We start from the raw sequence: 25,382 nt of genomic DNA, 5'->3' as shown, positions 1-25,382 counted from the left end.
ACGGGATCACTACTGCGTCACGGAAACCGTGACTCAGCTGCGATCTCACTAGCGATCTCGTTATGTGTGACGGTACCTTTAAAGGGATTGTCTACTTTTTGGAAATTATTGCGTCGTTCTTATCAGCCTGTTGCTCCTGCTGATCATCCGTTATCAGCACCTGATGTGTAACCACAGCGCCGCACTCCATAGTGGCCGCTCTGGGTACTGCAGCTCCGATCACATTCCCTTCAGTAGGAGCTGGGCTGCAGTACCTGAGATCGGCCACTGTGCGGAGTATGGCGCTAGATACTTGCGGCCACATCTGACATTGCTGTTCGGTGCTTGACTTGCCTTTTTATTAGAAGGGTCCTCCCGCTCCTTTATATGTTCTCCTGGCCTATAGGGGGCAGCACTGTCCCCCCGTACCTTATATACTGTGATCGTCTCCTTTCTGTTTCAGCCTTAAGATGCCGGTTAATGTGGACGACATCCTGCGCCTTTTGTGCCACTTGTCATCGGAGCAGAAAATGAAGGCGGCCATCAAGCATTCCGCCAGGGGGGCCGTGGCCGCTGGCGCTGGAGCCTTTGTGGGGGGGTTATTAGGAGGTCCCCCGGGAATAGCTGTGGGTAAGACGCAGAGTTCAGCTTGGGCCCCCTTATATTCTGATTCTCGTCATTTAACCCCGTGACGTCATGTTTTGCAGGCGGTGCTCTAGGGGGCGTCCTAGGAGCCTGGATGGCAAGTGACCAGTTCAAGCCCATCCACCAGATCCTAATGGAGCTGCCTCTGGTGCAGCAGCAGCGCCTGTGCGAGCAGATCTTCGCCATCATCCGAAACCTGGACTGGACGGACGCCACGCACCTCATCATGCTGGTGTCCAGCAATGCCGCTCTGCAGCAGCAGGTGGCAGCAGCGCTCATCGGTTTCGTGACTCAGGAGCTTAAAGCCGAAATCCAGTACGGGGACTAGAATATGGCCCGCTGCTGACGTGAACTGCGCTGACATATTTTAGGATGATGAGTGATGTAACAGTACCTGCTGCGTGCGATCTGCCACCGGGGGGCGCTATACATGGCACAAAATACCATGATGCAACTGACGGAAATAGAATTTTTTTTTTTTTTCCCCTCCTGTGACTTCATATGGCTGAGTCTGGGACTGTGTGCTGTGGACATGAACCACCATGGCCTATGCGGGTGACATTCCTTTAATCCGGAGACTTGTATACAATGTTCTGGATTATCAGATGGTGATCAGAAATATAAATTTGATGACAAAAAGACAGATTAGCATTGTCTTGCTATGTCGCGTTCATTTTCCGGATCACTGGGTTCTGGATTAAAGGAGTGTATTATTTATTTTTAATCAATTAACCTTTTAATGGCCAGAGCAGTCCACGTTTGATATGTAGGCTTCTTTTTAAACTGAAGCAGATAATGATAAAACATTGGAGACACTACAAATACCAGCAGGCCCTGTGGTTCCAGATTGCTGGAACCCATAGGGGAAACACTGGAGACTGACCATATTTAATTGCCCCACCCCCGTTGTAAAATAGTCCTTTACTTTTGGAGAACACCTAAAACTGGCAACTTTCCTTGACCTCATAGCATATATGGAAGGGGGTTGTCAGGTGAGGAGGACCCCTTTTATACCTCAGACTTTGCTGCTATTATTTACTCACGGTATATCTTGTCTCCCCTGTATACTTTTGCGCTGGGCCTCCCCCACCTGAGCCATAATCGGGAAAGGTTCCTGGCCATAAAGTGTTACGGAGAGTCCAATGCTGCCTATTTAGATGTTTCTGGCCGTGTAATTCCTTAAACTTCTTTTTTTTGGCCCATATATTATAGCATATTACACAGTAGTATCAGACAATCTCAAACTTTTTATAATAGAGGTAAAAGTAAAGATAAGCAGGGGAGGATCCAATTTGAAACGCCGCCCCCCTAGGAGCAGAAAATTTAAAGCACGGCTCTTTGGCTGAAAGAGGAAGTTGGATTGGTCCATATATTATAGGCTACTATATAGTTTCCTACAATCTCAAACTTTTATAACATAGGTAAAGATAAGCAGGGGCGGGTCTAATTTGAAACACTGTCCCCTAGGAGCTGAAAATTAAAATCACGGCTCTTGAGCTGAAAGAGAGCCTATATGGACCAATCTGACTATCGTATAGTTTCAGATAACCTCAAACGTTTTATAATATAGGTAAAAGTAAAGATAAGCAGGGGCGGATCCAATTTGAAATACCACCCCCTAGGAGCTGAAAATTTAATGCACACCTCTAGGGATCAAGGAGAAAGTCAGATTGGTCCATATATTATAGGCTATGACATTGTCGGAAACTCTCAAACGTTTATAATATAGGTAAAGATAAGCAGGGGCGGGTCCAATTTGAAAGCCTGCCCACTAGGAGCTGAAAATTTAATGCACAGCTCTAGGGCTCAAAGAGAAAGTCAGATTGGTCCATATATTATAAGCTATTACATAGTTTCAGACAATCTCAAATAGGTAAAAATAAGCAGAGGCGGGTCCAATGTGAAATACCGCCCCCTAGGAGCTGAACATTTAAACCACGGCTCTTGGGCTGAAAGAGGAAGTCAGATTGGTCCATATATTATAGCATATTACATAGTTTCAGATAATCTGAAACTTTTTATACTATTGATAAAAAGTAAGGATAAGCAGGGGTGGGTCAAATTTAAAACCCCGCCCACTAGGAGCTGAAAATTGAAAGCACAGCTCATGGTCTGAAAGAGGAAGTCAGATTGGTCCATATATTATAGGCTATTACATAGTTTCAGATAATCTCAAACTTTTTGTAATATTGATGAAAAATAAAGAAGCAGGGGCGGATCCAATTTTAAACCCCACCCCCTAGGAGCTGAAAATGTAAAGCACAGCTCTTGGTTTGAAAGAGAAAGTCAGACTAGTCCATATATTATAGCATATTACATAGTTTCAGACAATCTCAAGCTTTTTATAATATAGATAAAGATAAGAAGGGACTGGTCCAATTTGAAACCCCGCCCACTAGGAGCAGAACATTTAAAGCACCACTCTTGGGCCGAAAGAGAAAGTCAGGTTATACAGTTTAACCACTGGGGATGCTATTCCATTATGAAAGACAAGAAGGTTTATATACATTGTAACAAATCAAATCTAATTGATCATCATGCTGGACACACAAGGCCATAATCTGTTTTCTTAAAGGGATTGTCCGCTTTGGACCGTCCCTTTTTGTTAGTAGAGTCGTGATCGCCTGTGCAGGAACCTGGCCGCAGATGATTTTACTCTGCAGTGCCACTACTGGTGAAATGGAGAATTACACTTATCTTATGAAAGTTAATGGACGTTGTACATCGTCCACAGGGAAATACGCTCTTCGTATCTTTGGATTTTAGCATTTTTTTTTTTACATGATTAGTATTTTTGACTAGACTGACGTAGCGGTAATATTATCCGGCACCATGATCGGCCTTATTTTTTCTGTGTGATATTTATTCTCTTTGTGAAGGATTTATAACAGTTTCTGTTAATAAAAGGAGAATATTTCAAATGTGTTTTGTTGATTTCTATTAAATAAAATCACTAAAATGTGTATATTTATATATATATATATATATATATATATATATATATATATATATATATATATATTTTTTTTTTTTAGATATAGATAGATAGAGATATATATATATATTATATATATATAGATAGATAGATTTATTTATATATATATATATATATATATATATATATATATATATATATAATATATATATAATATAATTTGCTATGTGACCTCAGTGCTACCATGGCTATACGGAGCAAATCATGAGGGTTCCGTTTGCTAAAATGGGGCACGTCAGAATAGCTTTTTTACAATTAGGGTCTAATAGTACTAGAGCCTCTGACAATCCGACAACAACCTACAAATAGCATAAGGGCTTCATCTTTCTGCAACAGCGCCACTTTTATCAATAGGCTATGCCTGGTATTGCAGTATTAAAGCAAAACTGCATTACTAGGGACAAGGGGGCGCTGTTTCTGGTAGAAAGCAGTCATGTTTATCTAGTTTGAGACAATCCCTTTAAGAAGTGAAATCTGTGCTCTCATTGGCTGCGGAGAGCAAGGAGGCCAATTATTAGGAAGTGGGGTGTTGGGGGTCACTGTCAGAAGCTATTCTTTTTTTTTTTTGCACCTCTGGATAAGGGGGGTCGAGTCATCATCATCATTCCAGAAAGTTTTTCTTCTTTTGGCATAAAAAAAAAAAAAATGTACGATAAAATTGCAATTTGTAAACATTTATCATTCCCGGCGTCTTCTGCGTACTCGGCATCTGCCGGGAGAGACCCGCGGTGCTGGATGGCAACTCCGGCGCTGGGCGCGCACAGCTCCTAAATGCCCGTCCAGCTGTTCAGCGCCGGAGCTGCTTGTGAGAAACCGTCATCGTCTTGGAAACAGACAAATAAAAAAAAATCGCCAACCGCAGCACAGTCACCGTCCTCGGGAAAGTCCGCGCGCTGTTTGTAAAACGCAACCATCTGTTTCTCTGTCGTTTATGAGCTCTGGTCTTGGCGGAGCGCAGCAGATGGGGGAGAATTCACCGTTTCCTTTTTTCTTTGTCTTTTTCATTGGAAATTAACATTTTTGTTGGTTAACCCCTGAGCTGCCAGCAAAGCCAAAACACCTGAATCTTTTAACATTTTGAGACAGTCTTTTCAACTTTTCTCAGATTAAAAAGGAAAATCAATAGTGTTTTTAAAGAGTTCTTGCGTCCTCCAAAAATTTTGGTTTTTTTTTGTTTTTTTGTAGAGGATTTTTTGCTCTAATTGTGGGTTATGCTCTACAATTAAATGTTCTCTTGACCCCTATTGGATACCTCTGCCACTACGTATTAAATAAGATCAACCATGTATGGAAACCACTTACATGTTTGATGGTACAGTAATGGGGTCCGTAGCGACCTCATATCTTTGTTTCTTACATGTTAGATGGTACAGTAATGAGTTCTGTTACTACCCCATATATCTCTTACATATTAGATTGTACAGTAATGGGGTCCGTAACTACCCCATATCTCTCTTACATGTTAGATGGTGCAGTGTTGGGGTCCGTAACTACCCCATATCATTGTTTCTTTCTTACATGTTAGATGGTACAGTAATGAGTACTGTTACTACCCCATATCTCTCTCACATGTTAGATGGCGCAGTGTTGGGGTCCGTAACTACCCCATATCTTTGTTTCTTTCTTACATGTTAGATGGTACAGTAATGAGTTCTGTTACTACCCCATATATCTCTTACATGTTAGATTGTACAGTAATGGGGTCCGTAACTACCCCATATCTCTCTGTTGGATGGTACAGTAATGGGGTCCGTAACTACCTCATATCTCTATGTTGGATGGTACAGTAATTTGGTCTGTAACTACGTCATATCTCTTACACGTTGGATAGTACAGTAATGGGGTCCGTAACTACCCCATATTTCTCTAACATGTTAGATGGTGCAGTAATGGGGTTCGTAACTACCTCATATTTCTCTATTTTGGATGGTACAGTAATTGGGTCCGTAACTACACCATATCTCTTACATGTTGGATGGTACAGTAATGGGGTCCGTAACTACCCCATATTTCTCTAACATGTTAGATGGTACAGTAATGGGGTCCGTAACTACCTCATATCTCTATGTTGGATGGTACAGTAATTGGGTCCGTAACTACACCATATCTCTTACATGTTGGATGGTACAGTAATGGGGTCCGGAATTACCCCATATTTCTTACATGTTAGATGGTACAGTAATGGGGTCCGTAACTATCCCATAGCACTATTTTTTAAGTTAATTTTCATGTGTTCCTGGCTAGTCTTTCATGACCAAAGTTTGCTGCTACTTTTAGAAATATGGCAACCAAGTAGGGAAAACACCATATACTTGGTTAGTACAGAAACCACTACAGGGTCTGTAGAGGCCCCAGAATTCCTTGTTTTCGGCATAATATATATATTGGCCATCTTTGGTCTAATCTGTAACTTGGGCACAGATATAAAAAGCAAGTGGGGGAAAAGAGGTTGTGAACAATTAGGGTTTGTTTTGGGGGCACCTAAAGGATTGACTTTTTCTAACCTTAAATGCATCCGGTCCTATCAGGAAGAAGTCAGCGGCATCACTTTAAATAAAAATGGGAGCCTAATTTCTTAATTCCTCCCTAGGAAAACAGGGTTAAACATCTTGTACTAATCCTCACAATCCACTGTGGGATTCGTCAATCCCGGCTGCTGCAAAATCTTTTACTGATTTATTTATTTTTTCTACCCTAAATTCTCAGGGTGACGCTGCCCTGGCGCAGAGCCTAAGCCGAAGCAGCCAAAATCTCTTTCACAGAGCAGATCTTGTGACCTGTAATGTCAGCCAAATCTCTGCAAAACAACATTAGTGACCTGATCAAGATCTCGACCAGAGAAGAGATATACAGCGATGCAGAGACTGCGTATACAGTCATATAGGGGACACAGATTGCTTCTCTGATGTGGTAAACATTATGGAGCCAATGTTATGGCACAAGTAAACTATAATACTGCCCCCTATGTACAAGAATATAACTACTATAATACTGCCTCTATGTACAAGAATCTAACTACTATAATACTGCCTCTATGTACAAGAATATAACTGCTATAATACTGCCCCTATGTACAAGAATATAACTAGTATAATACTGCCACTGTGTACAAAAATATAACTACTATAATGCTGCCCCCTATGTACGAGAATATAACTGCTATAATACTGCCCCTATGTACAAGAATATAACTACTATAATACTGCCTCTATGTACAAAAATATAACTAGTATAATACTGCCACTGTGTACAAAAATATAACTACTATAATGCTGCCCCCTATGTACGAGAATATAACTGCTATAATACTGCTCCTATGTACAAGAATCTAACTACTATAATACTGCCTCTATGTACAAGAATATAACTGCTATAATACTGCCCCTATGTACAAGAATATAACTACTATAATACTGCCCCTATGTACAAGAATATAACTACTATAATACTGCCTCTATGTACAAGAATCTAACTACTATAATACTGCCTCTATGTACAAGAATATAACTGCTATAATACTGCCCCTATGTACAAGAATATAACTACTATAATACTGCCCCTATATACAAGAATATAACTACTATAATACTGCCCCTATGTACAAGAATATAACTAGTATAATACTGCCACTGTGTACAAAAATATAACTACTATAATGCTGCCCCTATGTACGAGAATATAACTACTATAATACTGCCCCTATGTACAAGAATATAACTACTATAATACTGCCCCTATGTACAAGAATATAACTACTATAATACTGCCCCTATGTACAAGAATATAACTAGTATAATACTGCCACTGTGTACAAAAATATAACTAGTATAATACTGCCCCCATGTACAAGAATATAACTGCTATAATACTGCCCCTATGTACAAGAATATAACTACTATAATACTGCCTCTATGTACAAGAATCTAACTACTATAATACTGCCTCTATGTACAAGAATATAACTGCTATAATACTGCCCCTATGTACAAGAATATAACTACTATAATACTGCCCCTATGTACAAGAATATAACTAGTATAATACTGCCACTGTGTACAAAAATATAACTACTATAATACTGCCCCTATGTACAAGAATATAACTGCTATAATACTGTGCCTATGTACAAGAATATAACTACTATAATAATGCTCCTATGTACAAGAATACAACTACTATAATACCGCCCCCTATCTGCAAGAATATAACTACTATAATACTGCTCCTATGTACAAATATATAACTACTATAATACTGCCCCTATGTACGAGAATATAACTACTATAATACTGTTCCTATATACAAGAATATAACTACTATAATACTGCCCCCTATGTACAAGAATATAACTACTATAATACTGCCCCTATGTACAAGAATACAACTACTATAATACTGCTCCTATGTACAAGAATATAACTACTATAATACTGCCCCTATGTACAAGAATATAACTACTATAATACTGCCCCCTATATACAGGAATATAACTATAATAATACTGTCCCGATGTACAGGAATATGACTGAGGATAAATAAGTTGATTCTCTGTGGAATAATATGTTACCTCTCCTCTGGGCACATTATGTGGTGGGTGTGTGGCGGTGTTTGTGGGCACAGTAGTTTTGTATCCATTTGGGGGGGAGCTATTATGTTTTTCCCATTGTGGCTCCTTGATGTTGGGGTACACACACTCTTCCAAGAACTCGACACTCTAAATCGGGGGATTTCCTATGTAGGAAAGGAAAATATAATGTCGCCTTATGTTTATATTTGGAAACCCGTTATACCTGTTGTAAATCTTTTTTAGAATCAGTCACAACATTCTTTCCAGTGACGGGAAAAGGTCGGAATCGCGGCTCCATCTTCTGCTGCATGTTGCATTTCTTTAGTTTTTTTATTTTGTGATCATCGTGTGACGCCCCTGGTTTATTCAGGTTGAGCCTCCGCTACCAATGCAACCGGTAGTGTTTCATCGTTATTTATTAAAGATGAACTCTAAGAGTTAATGAAACGTTTAAGTGATGTGCCTCCCCTGTGAGTGAAGTGAATCTGTTAATAAAAATGTTATTCCTTTTTTCTTTTTCCTAGTTACAAAATAAACCTCTGGATGTTCTGTAGTTCGAGGACGAGCTACGTTTAACCAAGGGGGAGTGTGACGCCCTGGACTATTCAGGTCGTCACAGTGTACTGGACACTCTTTCTCTTTAGTGCAGTATTTAAATCCCTCGTGGTTCTGGGTCCCATCTTACAGTGCTGCCTCCAACAGCAAATCAAATCCTAGATACACCCTGCACCACACCCACCAGACACACCAGTGGGCGGCTTAGGCGGAATAGGGTCGCCCACCTAGGGGTCAGGAAGGGGAGGTGAGGAGTGAAGAGAAGAGTAGTGAAGTGGAGAAGTAAAGTGGAGGAGGTTGGGAGTAGTGGCTCCCAGAAGAAGCTGACTAGGTTGTAGACGGTGGTCTGGACCTAGAGGAGTTGGACCCCCGGTCGCAGGGGATTGAGGCGAGGTGCCTGGACCTACGGATGGTCATCAGCCTTGTCCTATCACCGGTGCGGGACCGAAGGCACGGCGGGGTACACGGACCCTAGGTTGGGGAGAAGCTTCAGGCAACCCAGCAATTAACCTGCGGTGAGCGGAGCCTTTATGATCTGTTCCCACCTGCTCCAGAATCGGGGCACTAGCGCAACGAGGTGGATAGGACTCTCCATACAAGCAGCCCACTAAAATCCCAAGCGTCAGCCCTGAGAGCAGGCTCCCACACTTAGCCACAGTGGGGAGCGGGACCCGGCAAGTTCCAGACTACCGGGCCACTACAGTGAATCTAAACTTTGTGCCAGGAAGCAGGTCACGGATCACCAGGCAGCACTGCAGAGGACGGGACCCGAATGAGCTCCCCTCGAGAGGCAGAGGCACCAGAGACTTGGTTTACCCGGTTGTCAGGTCTGCTTATTGACTGAGTGATTTCCCCGTCACAGCATCCAGTAGCACCATCCAGAGTCCCGGGGCCTACCCCTACCCGTGGAGGGCAACGACACCTTGCTGCCCCACTTTATCACCCCGGGTACTCCCAACGGCAGCGGCGGTACTCCCAATTACCGTACACCGCGGGTGGTGTCATGAACTATATCTCCCCTGTAAATATCCCCCTTTTACTTTAGAGTGTGGAGCCTAAGCCCCTGGGTCCGGAGACCCTTGAGCCACGAATGGACACTATCCTGGATCCGAGCGGTACGACCCCCTGCTGGGGCGGCACACCCTTTAAAAACTTGGCGTCACGAACAGGATTCAGACAGGACCCACTAACCTGGGTGACGTGCGCCTTAAAATCCAAGAACTGCGTTTCAAAAGTCCCGTTCCCGCCATTTTCTGCCATCTTTGGCGCCAAAACGCCATCTTCTCGACCAAAAGCACGTAAAGCCAAAGCCCCGCCCCTCGTCCTGAGAGTTTGCCCGAAACCGGAAGTTCCCAGAGGGCCCCAGTGCAGCAGTGAGAGGCTGGCGAAAACCAAGAGGGAACCTTACGTGATGCAACTATCCAACTTTGACAACCAAAAGACTTGCCTCATCAGCAAGGATCAGGGAAGAACCACGTCTACTGTCTCCCGGGACCACTTGAAGAAGTGTCTAGAGCCCTTAAGAGTTGCAGATGAACCCCAGCCCCAACCTCCGGTGGCGGAAGGAAAGAAGAGGATGATCCATACCATTCTAGGTGACTTTCCAGAAGATTGGCCCATGTAAAATGGAGCAGTAATAGTCCCTGTGTTAACATTCCCACAACCCGTGGAAGAACCGGAACAGCAAAGGCCTACTGACACTGCACCCACTCCAACACCTAGAGTAGTACCTGTACCCTTACCACGCACACGTAGAGTCCTACCAGCCACACCTGCCACTGAGGGCGAGGAACCTGTAGGAATCATTGCCACATCACAGGGGGAAGAAGAGGGTCCAGAATTGAGAAGGTCGACCCTGGTTAACTTTGGTCAGCCCCAATTGAGATATAGAGAGTGATGATACCCGGCTATCTAACGTTAAAAATGTTAAGAATATAGGCTTTCTTTTATTATTTTTCACAGTTTAAAGATGAACTCTAAGAGTTAATGCAACGTTTGAGTGATGTGCCTCCCCTGTGAGGGAAGTGAACCTGTTAATAAAAATGTTATTTCTTTTTGCTTTTTCCTAGTTACAAAATAAACCTCTGGATGTTTTGTAGTTCGAGGACGAGCTACGTTTAACCAAGGGGGAGTGTGACGCCCTGGACTATTCAGGTCGTCACAGGGTACTGCACACTCTTTCTCTTTAGTGCAGTATTTAAATCCCTCGTGGTTCTGGGTCCCCATCTTACAGTGCTGCCTCCAACATCAAATAAAATCCTAGATACACCCTGCACCACACCCACCAGACACACCAGTGGGCGGCTTAGGCGGAATAGGGTCGCCCACCTAGGGGTCAGGAAGGGGAGGTGAGGAGTGAAATAGTAGAAAAAGTGGAGTAGTACAGTGGAGGAGGTTGGGAGTGGTGGCTCCCAGGAGAAGCTGACTAGGTTGCAGACGGTGGTCTGGACCTAGATGAGTCGGACCCCCGGTCGCAGGGGATTGTGGCTAGGTGCCTGGACTTGTCAAGAGGACGGTCAGCAGCCTGGTGCTATCACCGGTCTGGGACCAAAGGTACGGTGGGGTACACGGACCCTAGGTTGGGGAGGAGCTTCAGGCAACCCAGTAATTAACCTGCGGAGAGCGGAGCCTTTATGGACTGTTCCCACTAGCTCCAGAATCGGGGCACTAGCGCAACGAGGGGGATAGGGCCCTCCATACAAGCAGCCCACTAAAATCCTAAGCGTGAGCCCTGAGAGCAGGCTCCCACACTTAGCCACAGCGGGGAGCGGGGCCCGGCAAGTTCCAGACTACTGTGCCACTACTCCCAATGGCAGCGGCGGTACTCCCAATTACCGTACAGCACGGGTGGCGTCACAAACTATATCTCCCCTGTAAATATCCGCCTTTTACTTTAGAGTGTGGCCCCTAAGCCCCTGGATCCGGAGACCCTTGAGCCACGAACGGACACTACCCCCGGATCAGAGCGGTTCGACCCGCTGCTGGGCGGCACAATCGCTTAGAATTTAGTGCTGTTTCCCCATCACTCTGTGCAAATAAACCTGAAAGTGACCGCAGCGAGCAAACAATCCAGACATACTTGTGATGTTACAAGAGATCTAGTGCAATCAAGTGAGGGCTGAGAGTGCGCAGAGAGGCGTCATGCAGCAGAGCTGAGACTGGCCACACAGAACACATGGGGTTAATAATGTAATGTGTTATCTACGGGTCACAAGGAACTTCAGTGACGTCACTACATTGTTTCAAAGGGGTTTTTTTCAAGTCATGTGACCATATTGTGTTTCAATTGGCTACATGATTTAGGGTGCATTGCCCCTTTAATAATTTAGGGTGCATTATCCCTTTAATGGTTTAGGGTGCATTGCCCCTTTAATAATTTAGGGTGTATTATCCCTTTAATGGTTTAAGATGCATTGCCCCTTTAATGATTTAGGGTGCATTATCCCTTTAAATATTTAGGGTGCATTAACCCTTTGATGATTTAGGGTGGATTGCCCCTTTAATGGTTTAGGATGCATTATCCCTTTAACATTTTAAGATGTATTATCCCTGTAATTATTTAGATTGTATTGCCTCTTTAATAATATAGGGTGCAATGCCCCCTTACTGCTTTAGGGTGCATTGCCCCTTTAATGCTTTAGGGTGCATTGCCCCTTCAATTATTTAGGGTGCATTATCCCTTTAATGATTTAGGGTGCACTATCCCTTTAATGATCTAGGGTGCATTGCCCCTATAATGATTTAGGGTGCATTATCCTTTTAATTATTTAGGGTGCATTATCCCTTTATTTGGGGTGCATTGCCCCTTTAATGATTTAGGGTGCACTATCTCTTTAATGCTTTAGGGTGCATTACCCCTTTATTTAGGGTGCATTATCCCTTTAATAATTTTGGATGCATTACCCCTTTATTTAGGGTGCATTATCCCTTTAATAATTTTGGATGCATTACCCCTTTATTTAGGGTGCATTATCCCTTTAATAATTTTGGATGCATTACCCCTTTATTTAGGGTGCATTATCCCTTAAATAATTTGGAATGCATTGCCCCTCTAATGATAGAGAACATTATCCCTTTAATGATTTAGGGTACATTGCCCCTTTAATTATTTAGGGTGCATGGACCCTTTAATGATTTTGGTGCATTATGCCTTTATGCAGTTTTCATTATTGACTCAAGCCATCAGCTCACATCACCCTCATCTTAAAGGGATATTTCCTTCTTGTAAAGAGATACTATATTGCTATGATAATTAATGCATTAGTTTATGATTGTGGGGTCTGACCTCCGGGACCCCACTAATCCTGAGAAGAAAGTGGCTGTATAGGTTGTTTAGTGCATTATGGTGCATTACCGGGCTTCGCAATGAACTGGCCGTGCAGGAGGTGAATGCAGCGGTGCAGGTCCCCGAGGTCAGAGCCACCTCTAATGGTACAAGTTGGGAATATAATTGGGAATTTAATAGACGTGAATGGAGAAAAGCCGCCTAACCTGTGTGTACATTGTCTTGGCTCCTCTCCTTTATTGTGCATCTGTCATTGCGGTGCGGTGTTATGAGCATTACCGCGGTACGGCTCGGTGCACTCTCATGGGCGCAGCTGGTCCACACCTTCAGCGCCATGGCGTGCACCCAATACCGTCATCCCGCCTGGAACACAAAGAGTCGCTCTGCTACATCAATGTGCATAACATGTGCTCAGCAGGAATCCCACAGATCTCAGGGACACAGCGATCCATTGTGCGCAGACAAAAACATCACACCCACCGCAGGCGAAGACGTCTGGTGACATTTCTATAGATGGCGGATACAGTCACCTCCAAGCCTCAATCCCCAGATCTGTGAGATAGCTGTGCCTCTGCTGGAGGGGATGCGGATAAAAAAAAGTGGGTGCCCCCATATGGAGATAATAAAGTGGGTGCCCCCCATATGGAGATAATAAAGTGGGTGCCCCCCATATGGAGATTATAAAGTGGGTGCCCCCCATATGGAGATAATAAAGTGGGTGCCCCCCATATGGAGATAATAAAGTGGGTGCCCCCCATATGGAGATAATAAAGTGGGTGCCCCCATATGGAGATAATAAAGTGGGTGCCCCCCATATGGAGATAATAAAGTGGGTGCCCCCCATATGGAGATAATAAAGTGGGTGCCCCCATATGGAGATAATAAAGTGGGTGCCCCCATATGGAGATAATAAAGTGGGTGCCCCCCATATGGAGATAATAAAGTGGGTGCCCCCCATATGGAGATAATAAAGTGGGTGCCCCCCATATGGAGATAATAAAGTGGGTGCCCCCCATATGGAGATAATAAAGTGGGTGCCCCCCATATGGAGATAATAAAGTGGGTGCCCCCATATGGAGATAATAAAGTGGGTGCCCCCCATATGGAGATTATAAAGTGGGTGCCCCCCATATGGAGATAATAAAGTGGGTGACCCCATATGGAGATAATAAAGTGGGTGCCCCCCATATGGAGATAATAAAGTGGGTGCCCCCCATATGGAGATAATAAAGTGGGTGCCCCCCATATGGAGATAATAAAGTGGGTGCCCCCCATATGGAGATAATAAAGTGGGTGCCCCCATATGGAGATAATAAAGTGGGTGCCCCCATATGGAGATTATAAAGTGGGTGCCCCCCATATGGAGATAATAAAGTGGGTGCCCCCCATATGGAGATAATAAAGTGGGTGCCCCCCATATGGAGATAATAAAGTGGGTGCCCCCCATATGGAGATAATAAAGTGGGTGCCCCCCATATGGAGATAATAAAGTGGGTGCCCCCCATATGGAGATAATAAAGTGGGTGCCCCCATATGGAGATAATAAAGTGGGTGCCCCCCATATGGAGATAATAAAGTGGGTGCCCCCCATATGGAGATAGTAAAGTGGGTGCCCCCATATGGAGATAGTAAAGTGGGAGCCCCCCCATATGGAGATAATAAAGTGGGTGCCCGCCCTATGGAGATAGTAAAGTGGGTGCCCCCATATGGAGATAGTAAAGTGGGAGCCCCCCCATATGGAGATAATAAAGTGGGTTCCCCCCATATGGAGATAATAAAGTAAGTGCCTCCATATGGAGATTATAAAGTGGGTGCCCCCCATATGGAGATAATAAAGTGGGTGCCCGCATATGGAGATTATAAAGTGGGTGCCCCCATATGGAGATAATAAAGTGGGTGCCCCCCATATGGAGATAATAAAGTGGGTGCCCCCATATGGAGATAATAAAGTGGGTGCCCCCATATGGAGATAATAAAGTGGGTGCCCCCCATATGGAGGTAATAAAGTAGGCGCCCTCATATGGAGGTAATAAAGTGGGTGCCCCCATATGGAAATAATAAAGTGGGTGCTCCCTCATATTGGAGATAATGAAGTGGGTGCCCCCATATGGAGATAATAAAGTGGGTGCCCCCCATATGGAGATAATAAAGTGGGTGCACTCACTTTATCCATATGGAGATAAACGCTTACTAGAATATAGCGTTGATGACATTATACATTACTAAACAGTGTAACTGTGAATCCATCTATGGGAATGAGATAAACACTTACTAGAAAGCAGCATGGGTGATATACAGCATTACTGAGCAGTGTAACTGAGATAAACACTAGCATACAGCATGGATGACATCAATCATCATCACTGAGCAGTGCAATTGTCAATCCAGCTATGGGAATGAGACAAACACTTACTAGAAAACATTATGGACTACATCATACAGTAGTACTGAGCAGTGTAACTGTGAATTCAGCTATGGGGCTATGGGAATGAAATAACACCAGAATGCAGCATGGATGTCATCATACAGCATTACTGAGCAGTGCAATTGTGAATCCGGCTATGGGAATGAGATATACACTTACTAGAAAAAAGTATGGATTGCATCATACAGCAGTACTGAGCAGTGTACCTGTCAATCCAGCTATGGGAATGAGATAAACACCTACTAGAAAACAGTATGGATGACATACAGCAGTACTGAGCATTCTAGTTGTGAGTCCAGCTCTGGGGTGAAACAAAACACTTACTAGAAAAAAGCAGCGAGGAAAACATTATACATGAGTACTGAGCAGTGTAGCTTTGAATCCAGCTTTGGGACGAGATAAAACACTTACTAGAAAGCAGCAGCAGGGGTCTGCATGTGTATGCACCTCACTCTGCCCCTGCCCTCACCATAGACTTCAGGAAAAGTGGCTCAGAAGTGGAGAAAAGATACTATATGATACAATGTTTCACAGCTGAGGTGAAAGCGACCTGTTATATTTCTGCACTCGCTCCACATTGATGGGCAAATGATACAATGTTGCAAATATTGTGAAATCAGAGAAGAAAGAAGCCTTTTTTGGAAGAGTTTGCAGGAAGTTGCTCCACAGCGACGGTGCCTCCGCAGCGCTGCCTCAATCACTCATTGCTGGATTACTTTGTGTTGTGGGTGATGGGAAGTATTGATGATCCCTGGACCCCAGCCTGGAAATCCGCGGTCACTGACAATCCGGATCCTCACGATTCTGGATTCCGCTTCCGGGTTTGTAATGTCACTATCTGGCGATTATATATGGTGTGATACCGGATAGTGCCTGACGTGTCCCTGACTCACGCTGCTCCTGAGCTCTGCTGCGCGGGGGTGACCTGACCAGAAGCAGAACTAATCCACTTTTTATGAGCTTTTTGTCACGTTTTGTTTTATTTATATTAGAATGAGGAACAATGATCCAATTAGGGCACCGCAATGTGCATCATATTAGTGACGGGCGTCATACGAGGCCACGTACCATGGCTGCCTTCCACAAGATCAGCACACTCAGCTCCTGAAATACTCTGTGCTGCCCTGCTGGGGATCGTAACCGGGGGTTCAGGGGGCTCGGCCGCCCCAGCCCCTGCTTCAGCTGGACGTGCATCCAAGGCCGCACATCCAGCTGAAATGTATCGCGGGGCAGAGACCTGTCGGGTCCCTGTGCTGCGATACATGTTGCCGGCCAAACAGAAGCCGACAGCTTTCATCTGTGTCACAGTGACTGAGGGCGGCGTATAGCAATGATGTCATGCATTGCAATAGCACTGACACTGATTAAAGCTGCCGGCCACTGTGCGCTGGCTAACAGGAGGACGTGGCGCAATTTCGGTGCCATTGAGGGTGAGTACAATGTTGTTTTTTTGCATTAGACAGAATAGAGACATATTTACCAGGATGGGAATATATATACCAGGAGGGGGACAGTATATGCCAGGAGGGGGACAATATATACCAGGAGGGGGACAGTATATACCAAGAGGGGGACAGTAGATACCAAGAGGGGGACAGTATATGCCAGGAGGGGGACAGTATATGCCAGGAGGGGCCCACGAGGGGGACAGAAGATACCAGGAGGGGGACACAGTATACACCAGGAGGGCCCCAGGAGGGGTGACAGTAGATACCAGGAGGGGGACAGTATACACCAGGAGGGCCCCAGGAGGGGTGACATTAGATACCAGGAGGGGGACAGTATACACCAGGAGGGCCCCAGTAGGGGGACAGTAGATACCAGGAGGGGGACAGTATATTCCAGGAGGACAGTAGACACCAGGAGGGGTATAGTAGATACCAGGAGGGGGACAGTAGATACCAGGAGGGGGACAGTATATGCCAGGAGGGGGAAAGTAGATACCAGGAGGGGGACAGTATATGCCAGGAGGGGGACAGTAGATACCAGGAGGGAGACAGTAGATACCAGGAGGGGGACAGTAGATAGGAGGGGGACAGTAGATACCAGGAGGGGGACAGTATATGCCAGGAGGGCCCCAGGATGGGGACAGTAGATACCAGGAGGGGGCAGTATACACCATGAGGGCCCCAAGAGGGGAAAGTATATACCAGGAGGGGCCATATATAGCAGGATGGGAACATACAGCATATACCAGGATGGGGTGATATATACACCAGGATGTGGGTCAGAATGGGGAACATATATACTAGGATGGGGGACATATAAATCAGGATGAGGGGACATATATGCCAGGACGGAGGACATACCAGGATGGGGGGCATATATACAAAAATAGGGGACATATATACCAGAATGGGAGACATAATTACAAGGAAGGAGCCCAGGATGGGGGACATTAGAACAAGGTGGGTGACATGACTACATAATGGGGTGGGGGTGCAACTCGTATGTCTTTATAGGCTTTAGAATGCTAAATGTATACATACAGTACATCTGACCAACATAAGAAACGGGGAGGGGGGGGGGGGGCAGGTCCAAATTTTGCACCAGGGCCCATCGAGCTCTAGTTACGTCACTGCTAAGCACCATAAGTTTAGTTGGTTGGTTTGAAATGTTTGAGGTCCCACGCGTTTCACCCTTTTTTTACCCACGCGTTTCACCCTTTTTTGACCCACGCGTTTCCCCATTTTTTCAATCACTTCAAGCCATGTAGCATTAATTTCACATTTTATATCAGACTGTATAAGTTAATACATTACACACAGGAAATATCAGGATATATCACAATATAGTCCTTAGTGTTGCCCCATCCATGGGTTCGAGGCTTCAGAATGTCCCATTGTATTCAGTGGATCTCATAAAGAGTTGATGGTCACCAGTGCATGTACCATAAGTGCCAGGCACACCGGAGCCCTAAGGGGGGGGACATAAGCTACCTCTGACCCAATTATGAGTGATAGTTGGGGTCCTTGCTACATTTTGCATCAAGGACCAGGAGCTTTTCCTCTGGTTATCAGTATAAGCCTGTGCCACAGAAGAGCAAGAATAGACCATGGAGTCCTGTGCACTCCATGACACCCAGCTCTGAGATACAGGCGCTTGTCGAGGCGTCCCCTCCAGGTCATGAGTGGTATGGCCCATCTCATATATATTTCTATTTGGTGACGGCAATTGAAATTAATGGTTCCGTAGAGATATTATATTGCACAACTATCCAATCCCTGCGGTTAATACATCACTGAGTAATTTCTGTAGAGTCTGTTTATTGCCACGTTACAATTTTATGGCCGTGTTGCTAAGAGAGGAGCAGATTTAGTGTTAATGATGACTACGGGAATACTTGCCATGGCAGTATGGCCAACGAAGAGCATAGAAGCCAGTTTAATGGCGGCAACTGGGAATGTCGAGAAGAAACTATGGCAGTGGGCAACCATCGCTTTTCATGCCCCTGTAAACCTAATACTTTGCAATTTTGGGTTATTTTGACCTAATTGTGGTCATTTGGGTCAGTATCTAGGGTTTTAGATGATAGTGGTTAGAAGTAAGACCTCCTCAAGCCTCTAGGTAGGTAGGTATCATCTCTTGAGTTAGACCTGTCCTATCTGGACATGTTTCTCCAAGTTTGTCTTTGATGGCCTCAGACTTCTAGAGATGAAGTCTGAGACTTAGGGTATGTGCGCACGTTGCTTTTTACCTGCTTTTTACCTGCTTTTTTGCTGCTTTTTCTTCTGCGCTGTTTAATGCCAAAATGGATGTGTTCTTCTATTCAAGCAAAGTCTATGGGAATTTGGGTTTCTTGTTCACACTATGTTGTTCAAAATGCTGCCTTTTTGTGGCAGAACTTTGGTCAAAAACTCAGCTTTGCAGTGCAAAACCCAAATGGCAAAAACAATTGACATGTTGCTTCTTTGAAAAGCTGAGTTTTTGACCAAAGTTCTGCCTCAAAAAGGCAGCATTTTGAACAACATAGTGTGAACAAGAAATCCAAATTCCCATAGACTTTGCTTGAATAGAAGAACACATCCATTTTGGCATTAAACAGCGCAGAAGAAAAAGCAGCAAAAAAGCAGGTAAAAAGCAGGTAAAAAGCAACGTGCGCACATACCCTTAGAAGTAAAACCTTCTCGAGCCTTCAGGATAAGGTAGGTATCGTCTCTTGAGTTAGACCTGGGCTATCTGGAAATGTTTCTACAAGGTTGTCTTTTGATGGCTTCAGACTTCTTGAGATGTATTTTGAGCCTTAGAAGTTGAAACTTCTCAAGCATTCAGGATAAGGTAAGTATCATCTCTTGAGTTAGACTTGTCCTATCTGGACATGTTTCTCCAAGTTTGTCTTTGATGGCCTCAGACATCTTGAGATGAAGTCTGAGCCTTAGAAGTAAAACCTTCTCGAGCTTTCAGGTTAAGGTAAGTATCATCTCTTGAGTTAGACTTGTCCTATCTGGACATGTTTCTCCAAGTTTGTCTTTGATGGCCTCAGACTTCTTGAGATGTATTTTGAGCCTTAGAAGTTAAACCTTCTCGAGCCTCCAGGATAACGTAGGTATCATCTCTTGAGTTAGACCTATCTGGACATGTTTCTCCAAGGTTGTCTTTGATGGCCTCAGACTCCTTGAGTTGTCTCCAAGCTGACCAACAATTGTCCAACATGCTCCTTCCAGGAAGCCATAAAAAAATATGGAAAAGTCAGGCATGGAACGCCGACCACGATGAAGAGTAGAAGTCTTCATTGGAAAGTATCTCAGTGTTCCTCTCCTCATCACTGTCTTCGTCACTCGAAGGTTCAAATTCTGGCATTTCCCTTTGTATCTTGTACGTTCGCTTCATTTTATTTTCCTCGTCTATTTTTTCGGCAATCAGCTTTCGATGACACAGAGAACAGACTCTTAAGGGCTTGGAAGACAAAGACGGAATCAAGAACTTGTTCTGGGAACAATCTTGACACACCACAAATCCGCAGTTTCGACAATGGTGCCTACGAGTCAATGTGGTGAATTTGGTTTTGGTGCACCTCATGCAGATGTCTGTGGCTTTATCCGGTATCCACGGTGCCGCGTGTTTGGTGGACGGTCGTCTTCCAGTCTTGGCCAAGAGCCTACTGGAACATTCCTTGATGTGACTGATCCACTCTTCCCGTTCGGAGTAGGAGGCAGCACAAACTACAAAAGACTTCTTGGAGGTCTTCAGCATCCACCGGTTCTTCATGTCTCCACTGTCATCGAGCGTTTCTGTGGTCACGTCCTCCAAGGGGATGATGTGCTGGCAGCTGTACTTAACTTTACTGATCATAATGGTTCCATAGACGAGGATATCACTGAAGAGAAAGAAGACCCTTGGTTTAGGCTTTTTCCGACATTCCTTGGTCAATATTCCTTCTCCTACGAGGACTCTTCCCGGCAGAGAGAGCGGTTGTCCTGCCGCACCAAAGCACGTCTCCACAGAAGCTATCCTTTGGCTGTTGATCTCTGTGTATGCGAGGTGATCCACCATGTTGTCTGGTATATCTGAAAAATATATACATAGGTTATACAGGCGTCTAAACAGTAAGTTACACTTTACTTATACACCTGGGTTCCTTCAAGTAACAGATGAAAACCCTAAATATCATAAATTATATTGCCGATGTTGCACAGCCATGCACTGAATCAGAAAAGTGATGTCTCTTATACACAGTATACACAGATATGAGAGATTCCTGCTCTCCTCTTAATATGTAAGACATGGTCAGAAGCATCATGGGTGACATTATACAGCAGTACTGAGCCGTGTAGCTGTGAATACAGCTGTGGGTCAGATAAAACACTTACTAGAAAGCAGCAACATGGAAAACATTATACAGCTGTACTGACTAGTGTAGCTGTGAATCCAGCACTGGGTGAGAAGGTACTAGAAAGCAGCAGCATGGAGGACATTATACAGTAGTAATGAGCAGTGTAGCTGTGAATACAGCTTTAGGTGAGATATAATCACTTACAAGAAAGCAGCAGCATGGAGGACATTGTACATTTGTACTAAGTTGTGTAGCTGTGAATTCAGCTCTTGGGTGAGAAAGTACTAGAAAGCAGCAGCATGGAGGACATTATACAACAGTACTGAGCAGTGTAGCTGTGAATCCAGCTCTAAGTGAGATAAAAGCACTCACTAGAAAGCAGCAGCATGGAGGACATTATATAGTAGTACTGAGCAGTGTAGCTGTGAGTCCAGCTCTGGGGTCAGATAGCAAACTATAAAGCAGCAGCATGGAGGACATTGTACAGTTGTGCTAAGCTGTGTAGCTGTGAATTCAGCTTTTCCATAAAATAAAACACTAGAAAGCAGCAGCATGCAGAACAATTATGCAGCAGTACTGAGCAGAGTAGTTGTGAATCCAGCTCTAGAATGAGATAACATACTATAAAGCAGCAGCATGGAGGACATAATACAGCAGTACTGAGCAGAGTAACTGTTAATCCAGCTCTAGGGTGAGATATAACACTAGAAGCAGCAGCATGGAGGACATTATACCACAGTACTCTGCAGTGTAGATGTGAATCCAGTTATGGGTGAGATAAAAGCACTAGAAAGTAGCATTATGGAGAACATTGTACATCAGGTAGTTCTCAATCCAGTTCTGGGTGAGATAAAAGCAATTACTAGAAAGCAGCAACATTGAGGGCATTATACAGTAGTATTAAGCAGTGTAGCTGTGAATCCAGCTGTGGGGTGAGATAAAACACTAGAAAGCAGCAGCATGCAGGACATTATACAGCAGTACTGAGCTGTGTAGCTGTGAATCCAGTACTATGGTGTGATAAAACACTTACTAGAAAGCTGCAACTTGGGCCTACCTACCCTCTATGTTATGGATGTGTGATGGCATCTACCCATATGATGGCGGCATTGAAGCTTCTGCTATGTGTTCACCTCCGCCTGTATACATGACCAATACATCCAATAATACTCCGTGGACATGGCAGGAATAACAGATCATATGGGGACGGGCGGCTGATATCAGTCTCCATTGCTGACAGAGGTGTACAAGTCGTGATCATGGCCCAGGGAGGATTCTATCTATGGCACTGTAGGAAATGGCTGATAACAGAAAGCAATAGCTTAGCCATAAAGAGAAGAGACATGAGACTGGTGCATATGGCGTCTACGTCTATGCAGAGAAGTATCTGAAAGCACTTGAGGGTTGGTGTAAGGAAGTGGGGTGCATCTGAAGATGAGGAGGTGGTTTACCTCAGAGCAAGCGAAGGTCGGGGAGGAAGCGAGCGCAGGTGATGAGCGGCTCCGTCTGGGGACCGGGCGTCCTACAGCCCCTCACTGGGACCCCAATATATGTCACTGGGCTCAATAATGTGATACTGCATGCTGAGCCCTGTATCTAATCCTGCCATGTGTGATACTGCATGCTGAACCCTGTATCTAATCCTGCCATGTGTGATACAGTGTGCTGAGCCCTGTATCTAATCAGTCATGTATGATACTGTGTGCTGAGCCCTGTATCTAATCCTGCCATGTGTGATACTGCATGCTGAGCCCTGGAACTAATCCTGCCATGTGTGATACTGCATGCTGAGCCCTGTATCTAATCCTGCCATGTGTGATACTGCATGCTGAACCCTGTATCTAATCCTGCCATGTGTGATACTGCATGCTGAGCCCTGTATCTAATCCTGCCATGTGTGATACTGCATGCTGAGCCCTGTATCTAATCCTGCCATGTGTGATACTGCATGCTGAGCCCTGTATCTAATCCTGCCATGTGTGATACTGCATGCTGAGCCCTGTATCTAATCCTGCCATGTGTGATACTGCGTGCTGAACCCTGTATCTAATCCCGCCATGTGTGATACTGTGTGCTGAGCCCTGTATCTAATCCTGCCATGTGTGATACTGCATGCTGAGCCCTGGAACTAATCCTGCCATGTGTGATACTGTGTGCTGAGCCCTGTATCTAATCCTGCCATGTGTGATACTGCATGCTGAACCCTGTATCTAATCCTGCCATGTGTGATACTGCATGCTGAGCCCTGGAACTAATCCTGCCATGTGTGATACTGCATGCTGAGCCCTGTATCTAATCCTGCCATGTGTGATACTGCATGCTGAACCCTGTATCTAATCCTGCCATGTGTGATACTGCATGCTGAGCCCTGTATCTAATCCTGCCATGTGTGATACTGCATGCTGAGCCCTGTATCTAATCCTGCCATGTGTGATACTGCATGCTGAGCCCTGTATCTAATCCTGCCATGTGTGATACTGCATGCTGAGCCCTGTATCTAATCCTGCCATGTGTGATACTGCGTGCTGAACCCTGTATCTAATCCCGCCATGTGTGATACTGTGTGCTGAGCCCTGTATCTAATCCTGCCATGTGTGATACTGCATGCTGAGCCCTGGAACTAATCCTGCCATGTGTGATACTGTGTGCTGAGCCCTGTATCTAATCCTGCCATGTGTGATACTGCATGCTGAACCCTGTATCTAATCCTGCCATGTGTGATACAGTGTGCTGAGCCCTGTATCTAATCAGTCATGTATGATACTGTGTGCTGAGCCCTGTATCTAATCCTGCCATGTGTGATACTGTGTGCTGAGCCCTGGAACTAATCCTGCCATGTGTGATACTGCATGCTGAGCCCTGTATCTAATCCTGCCATGTGTGATACTGCATGCTGAACCCTGTATCTAATCCTGCCATGTGTGATACTGCATGCTGAGCCCTGTATCTAATCCTGCCATGTGTGATACTGCATGCTGAGCCCTGTATCTAATCCTGCCATGTGTGATACTGTGTGCTGAACCCTGTATCTAATCCCGCCATGTGTGATACTGTGTGCTGAGCCCTGTATCTAATCCTGCCATGTGTGATACTGCATGCTGAACCCTGTATCTAATCCTGCCATGTGTGATACTGTGTGCTGAGCCCTGTATCTAATCAGTCATGTATGATACTGTGTGCTGAACCCTGTATCTAATCCTGCCATGTATGATAATGTGTGTTGTGCCCTGTATCTAATCTTGCCATGTGTGATGCTGTGTGCTGAGCCCTGTATCTAATCCGGTTATGTATGATACAGTGTGCTGAGCCCTGTATCTAATCAGTCATGTATGATACAGCATTCTGAAACCTGTATCTAATCCTGCCATGTATGATGCTGTGTGCTGAGCTGTGTATCTAATCTTGCCATGTATGATACTGTGTGCTGAACTGTGTATCTAATCCCACCATGTATGATACTGTCTACTGAGCTGTGTATCTAATCTGGTCATCTATGATACTGTGTTCTCAGCTGTGTATCTAATCCCGCCATGTATGCTGTGTGCTGAGCTGTGTATCTAATCCCACCATGTATGATACTGTCTACTGATCCCTGTATCTAATCCTGCCATGTATGATGCTGTGTGCTGAGCTGTGTATCTAATCTTGCCATGTATGATACTGTGTGCTGAACTGTGTATCTAATCCCACCATGTATGATACTGTCTACTGAGCTGTGTATCTAATCTGGTCATCTATGATACTGTGTTCTCAGCTGTGTATCTAATCCCGCCATGTATGCTGTGTGCTGAGCTGTGTATCTAATCCCACCATGTATGATACTGTCTACTGATCCCTGTATCTAATCCTGCCATGTATGATACTGTGTGCTGAGCCCTGTATCTACTTCTGGCATGAATATTGTGTGCTGAGCTATTGTATCTAATCCTACAGTAGGCGATACTGCTTAGCTGGCATAGCTAAGCCGATAATATGTGACACTGTCTGCATGGCTGATGTATCTAAGTCTATGGGGAGATATAGAGGGCAGTTTAGATACAGCTGCTGGGATTATGAACACCAGTGACTCAGGGCAGCGCCTCTGTAGGTGGTGGGTACCCGGTATCTAATCTACACACATTGCTCATATATGTGAGGGTTCGGTGCATTCCCTCCGCT

The 25,382-nt window shown here is 44.6% G+C and overlaps 2 protein-coding genes across 2 annotated transcripts in view; one reads left to right on the top strand and one right to left on the bottom strand.

Moving 5' to 3' along the window:
* The first annotated feature begins 223 nt into the window (after positions 1–223).
* C10H19orf12 (chromosome 10 C19orf12 homolog) lies at positions 224–3,545 on the top strand. Its single transcript, XM_075326151.1, has 2 exons — positions 224–609; positions 687–3,545. Exons 1-2 carry the CDS (start codon positions 450–452, stop codon positions 950–952), a joined length of 426 nt encoding a protein of 141 aa, XP_075182266.1. The 5' UTR covers positions 224–449; the 3' UTR covers positions 953–3,545.
* A 15,944-nt stretch (positions 3,546–19,489) lies between these two features.
* Positions 19,490–25,382, bottom strand: part of PLEKHF1 (pleckstrin homology and FYVE domain containing 1) — a 13,792-nt gene continuing 7,899 nt past the window's right edge. The window contains exon 2 of the mRNA XM_075325241.1: positions 19,490–20,958. Coding sequence (XP_075181356.1) covers positions 20,141–20,944 — 804 coding nt within the window. The 5' untranslated portion in view covers positions 20,945–20,958 and the 3' untranslated portion in view covers positions 19,490–20,140. The remainder of the gene's footprint in view (positions 20,959–25,382) is intronic.

Source organism: Anomaloglossus baeobatrachus, chromosome 10 (assembly GCF_048569485.1).
Source record: "Anomaloglossus baeobatrachus isolate aAnoBae1 chromosome 10, aAnoBae1.hap1, whole genome shotgun sequence".
Lineage (NCBI taxonomy): Eukaryota > Metazoa > Chordata > Amphibia > Anura > Aromobatidae > Anomaloglossus > Anomaloglossus baeobatrachus.
Note: the sequence above shows the minus strand (reverse complement) of the source record. Positions and strands in the feature narration are given on the sequence as shown.

What these genes read in the sequence shown, in the direction of transcription:
- C10H19orf12 (XM_075326151.1), top strand. Translation starts at nt 450, where the DNA reads ATGCCGGTTAATGTGGACGACATCCTGCGCCTTTTGTGCCACTTGTCA. An exon ending in TCCCCCGGGAATAGCTGTGG is followed by an intron (nt 610 to 686) that starts GTAAGACGCAGA and finishes CATGTTTTGCAG; the next exon opens with GCGGTGCTCTAGGGGGCGTC.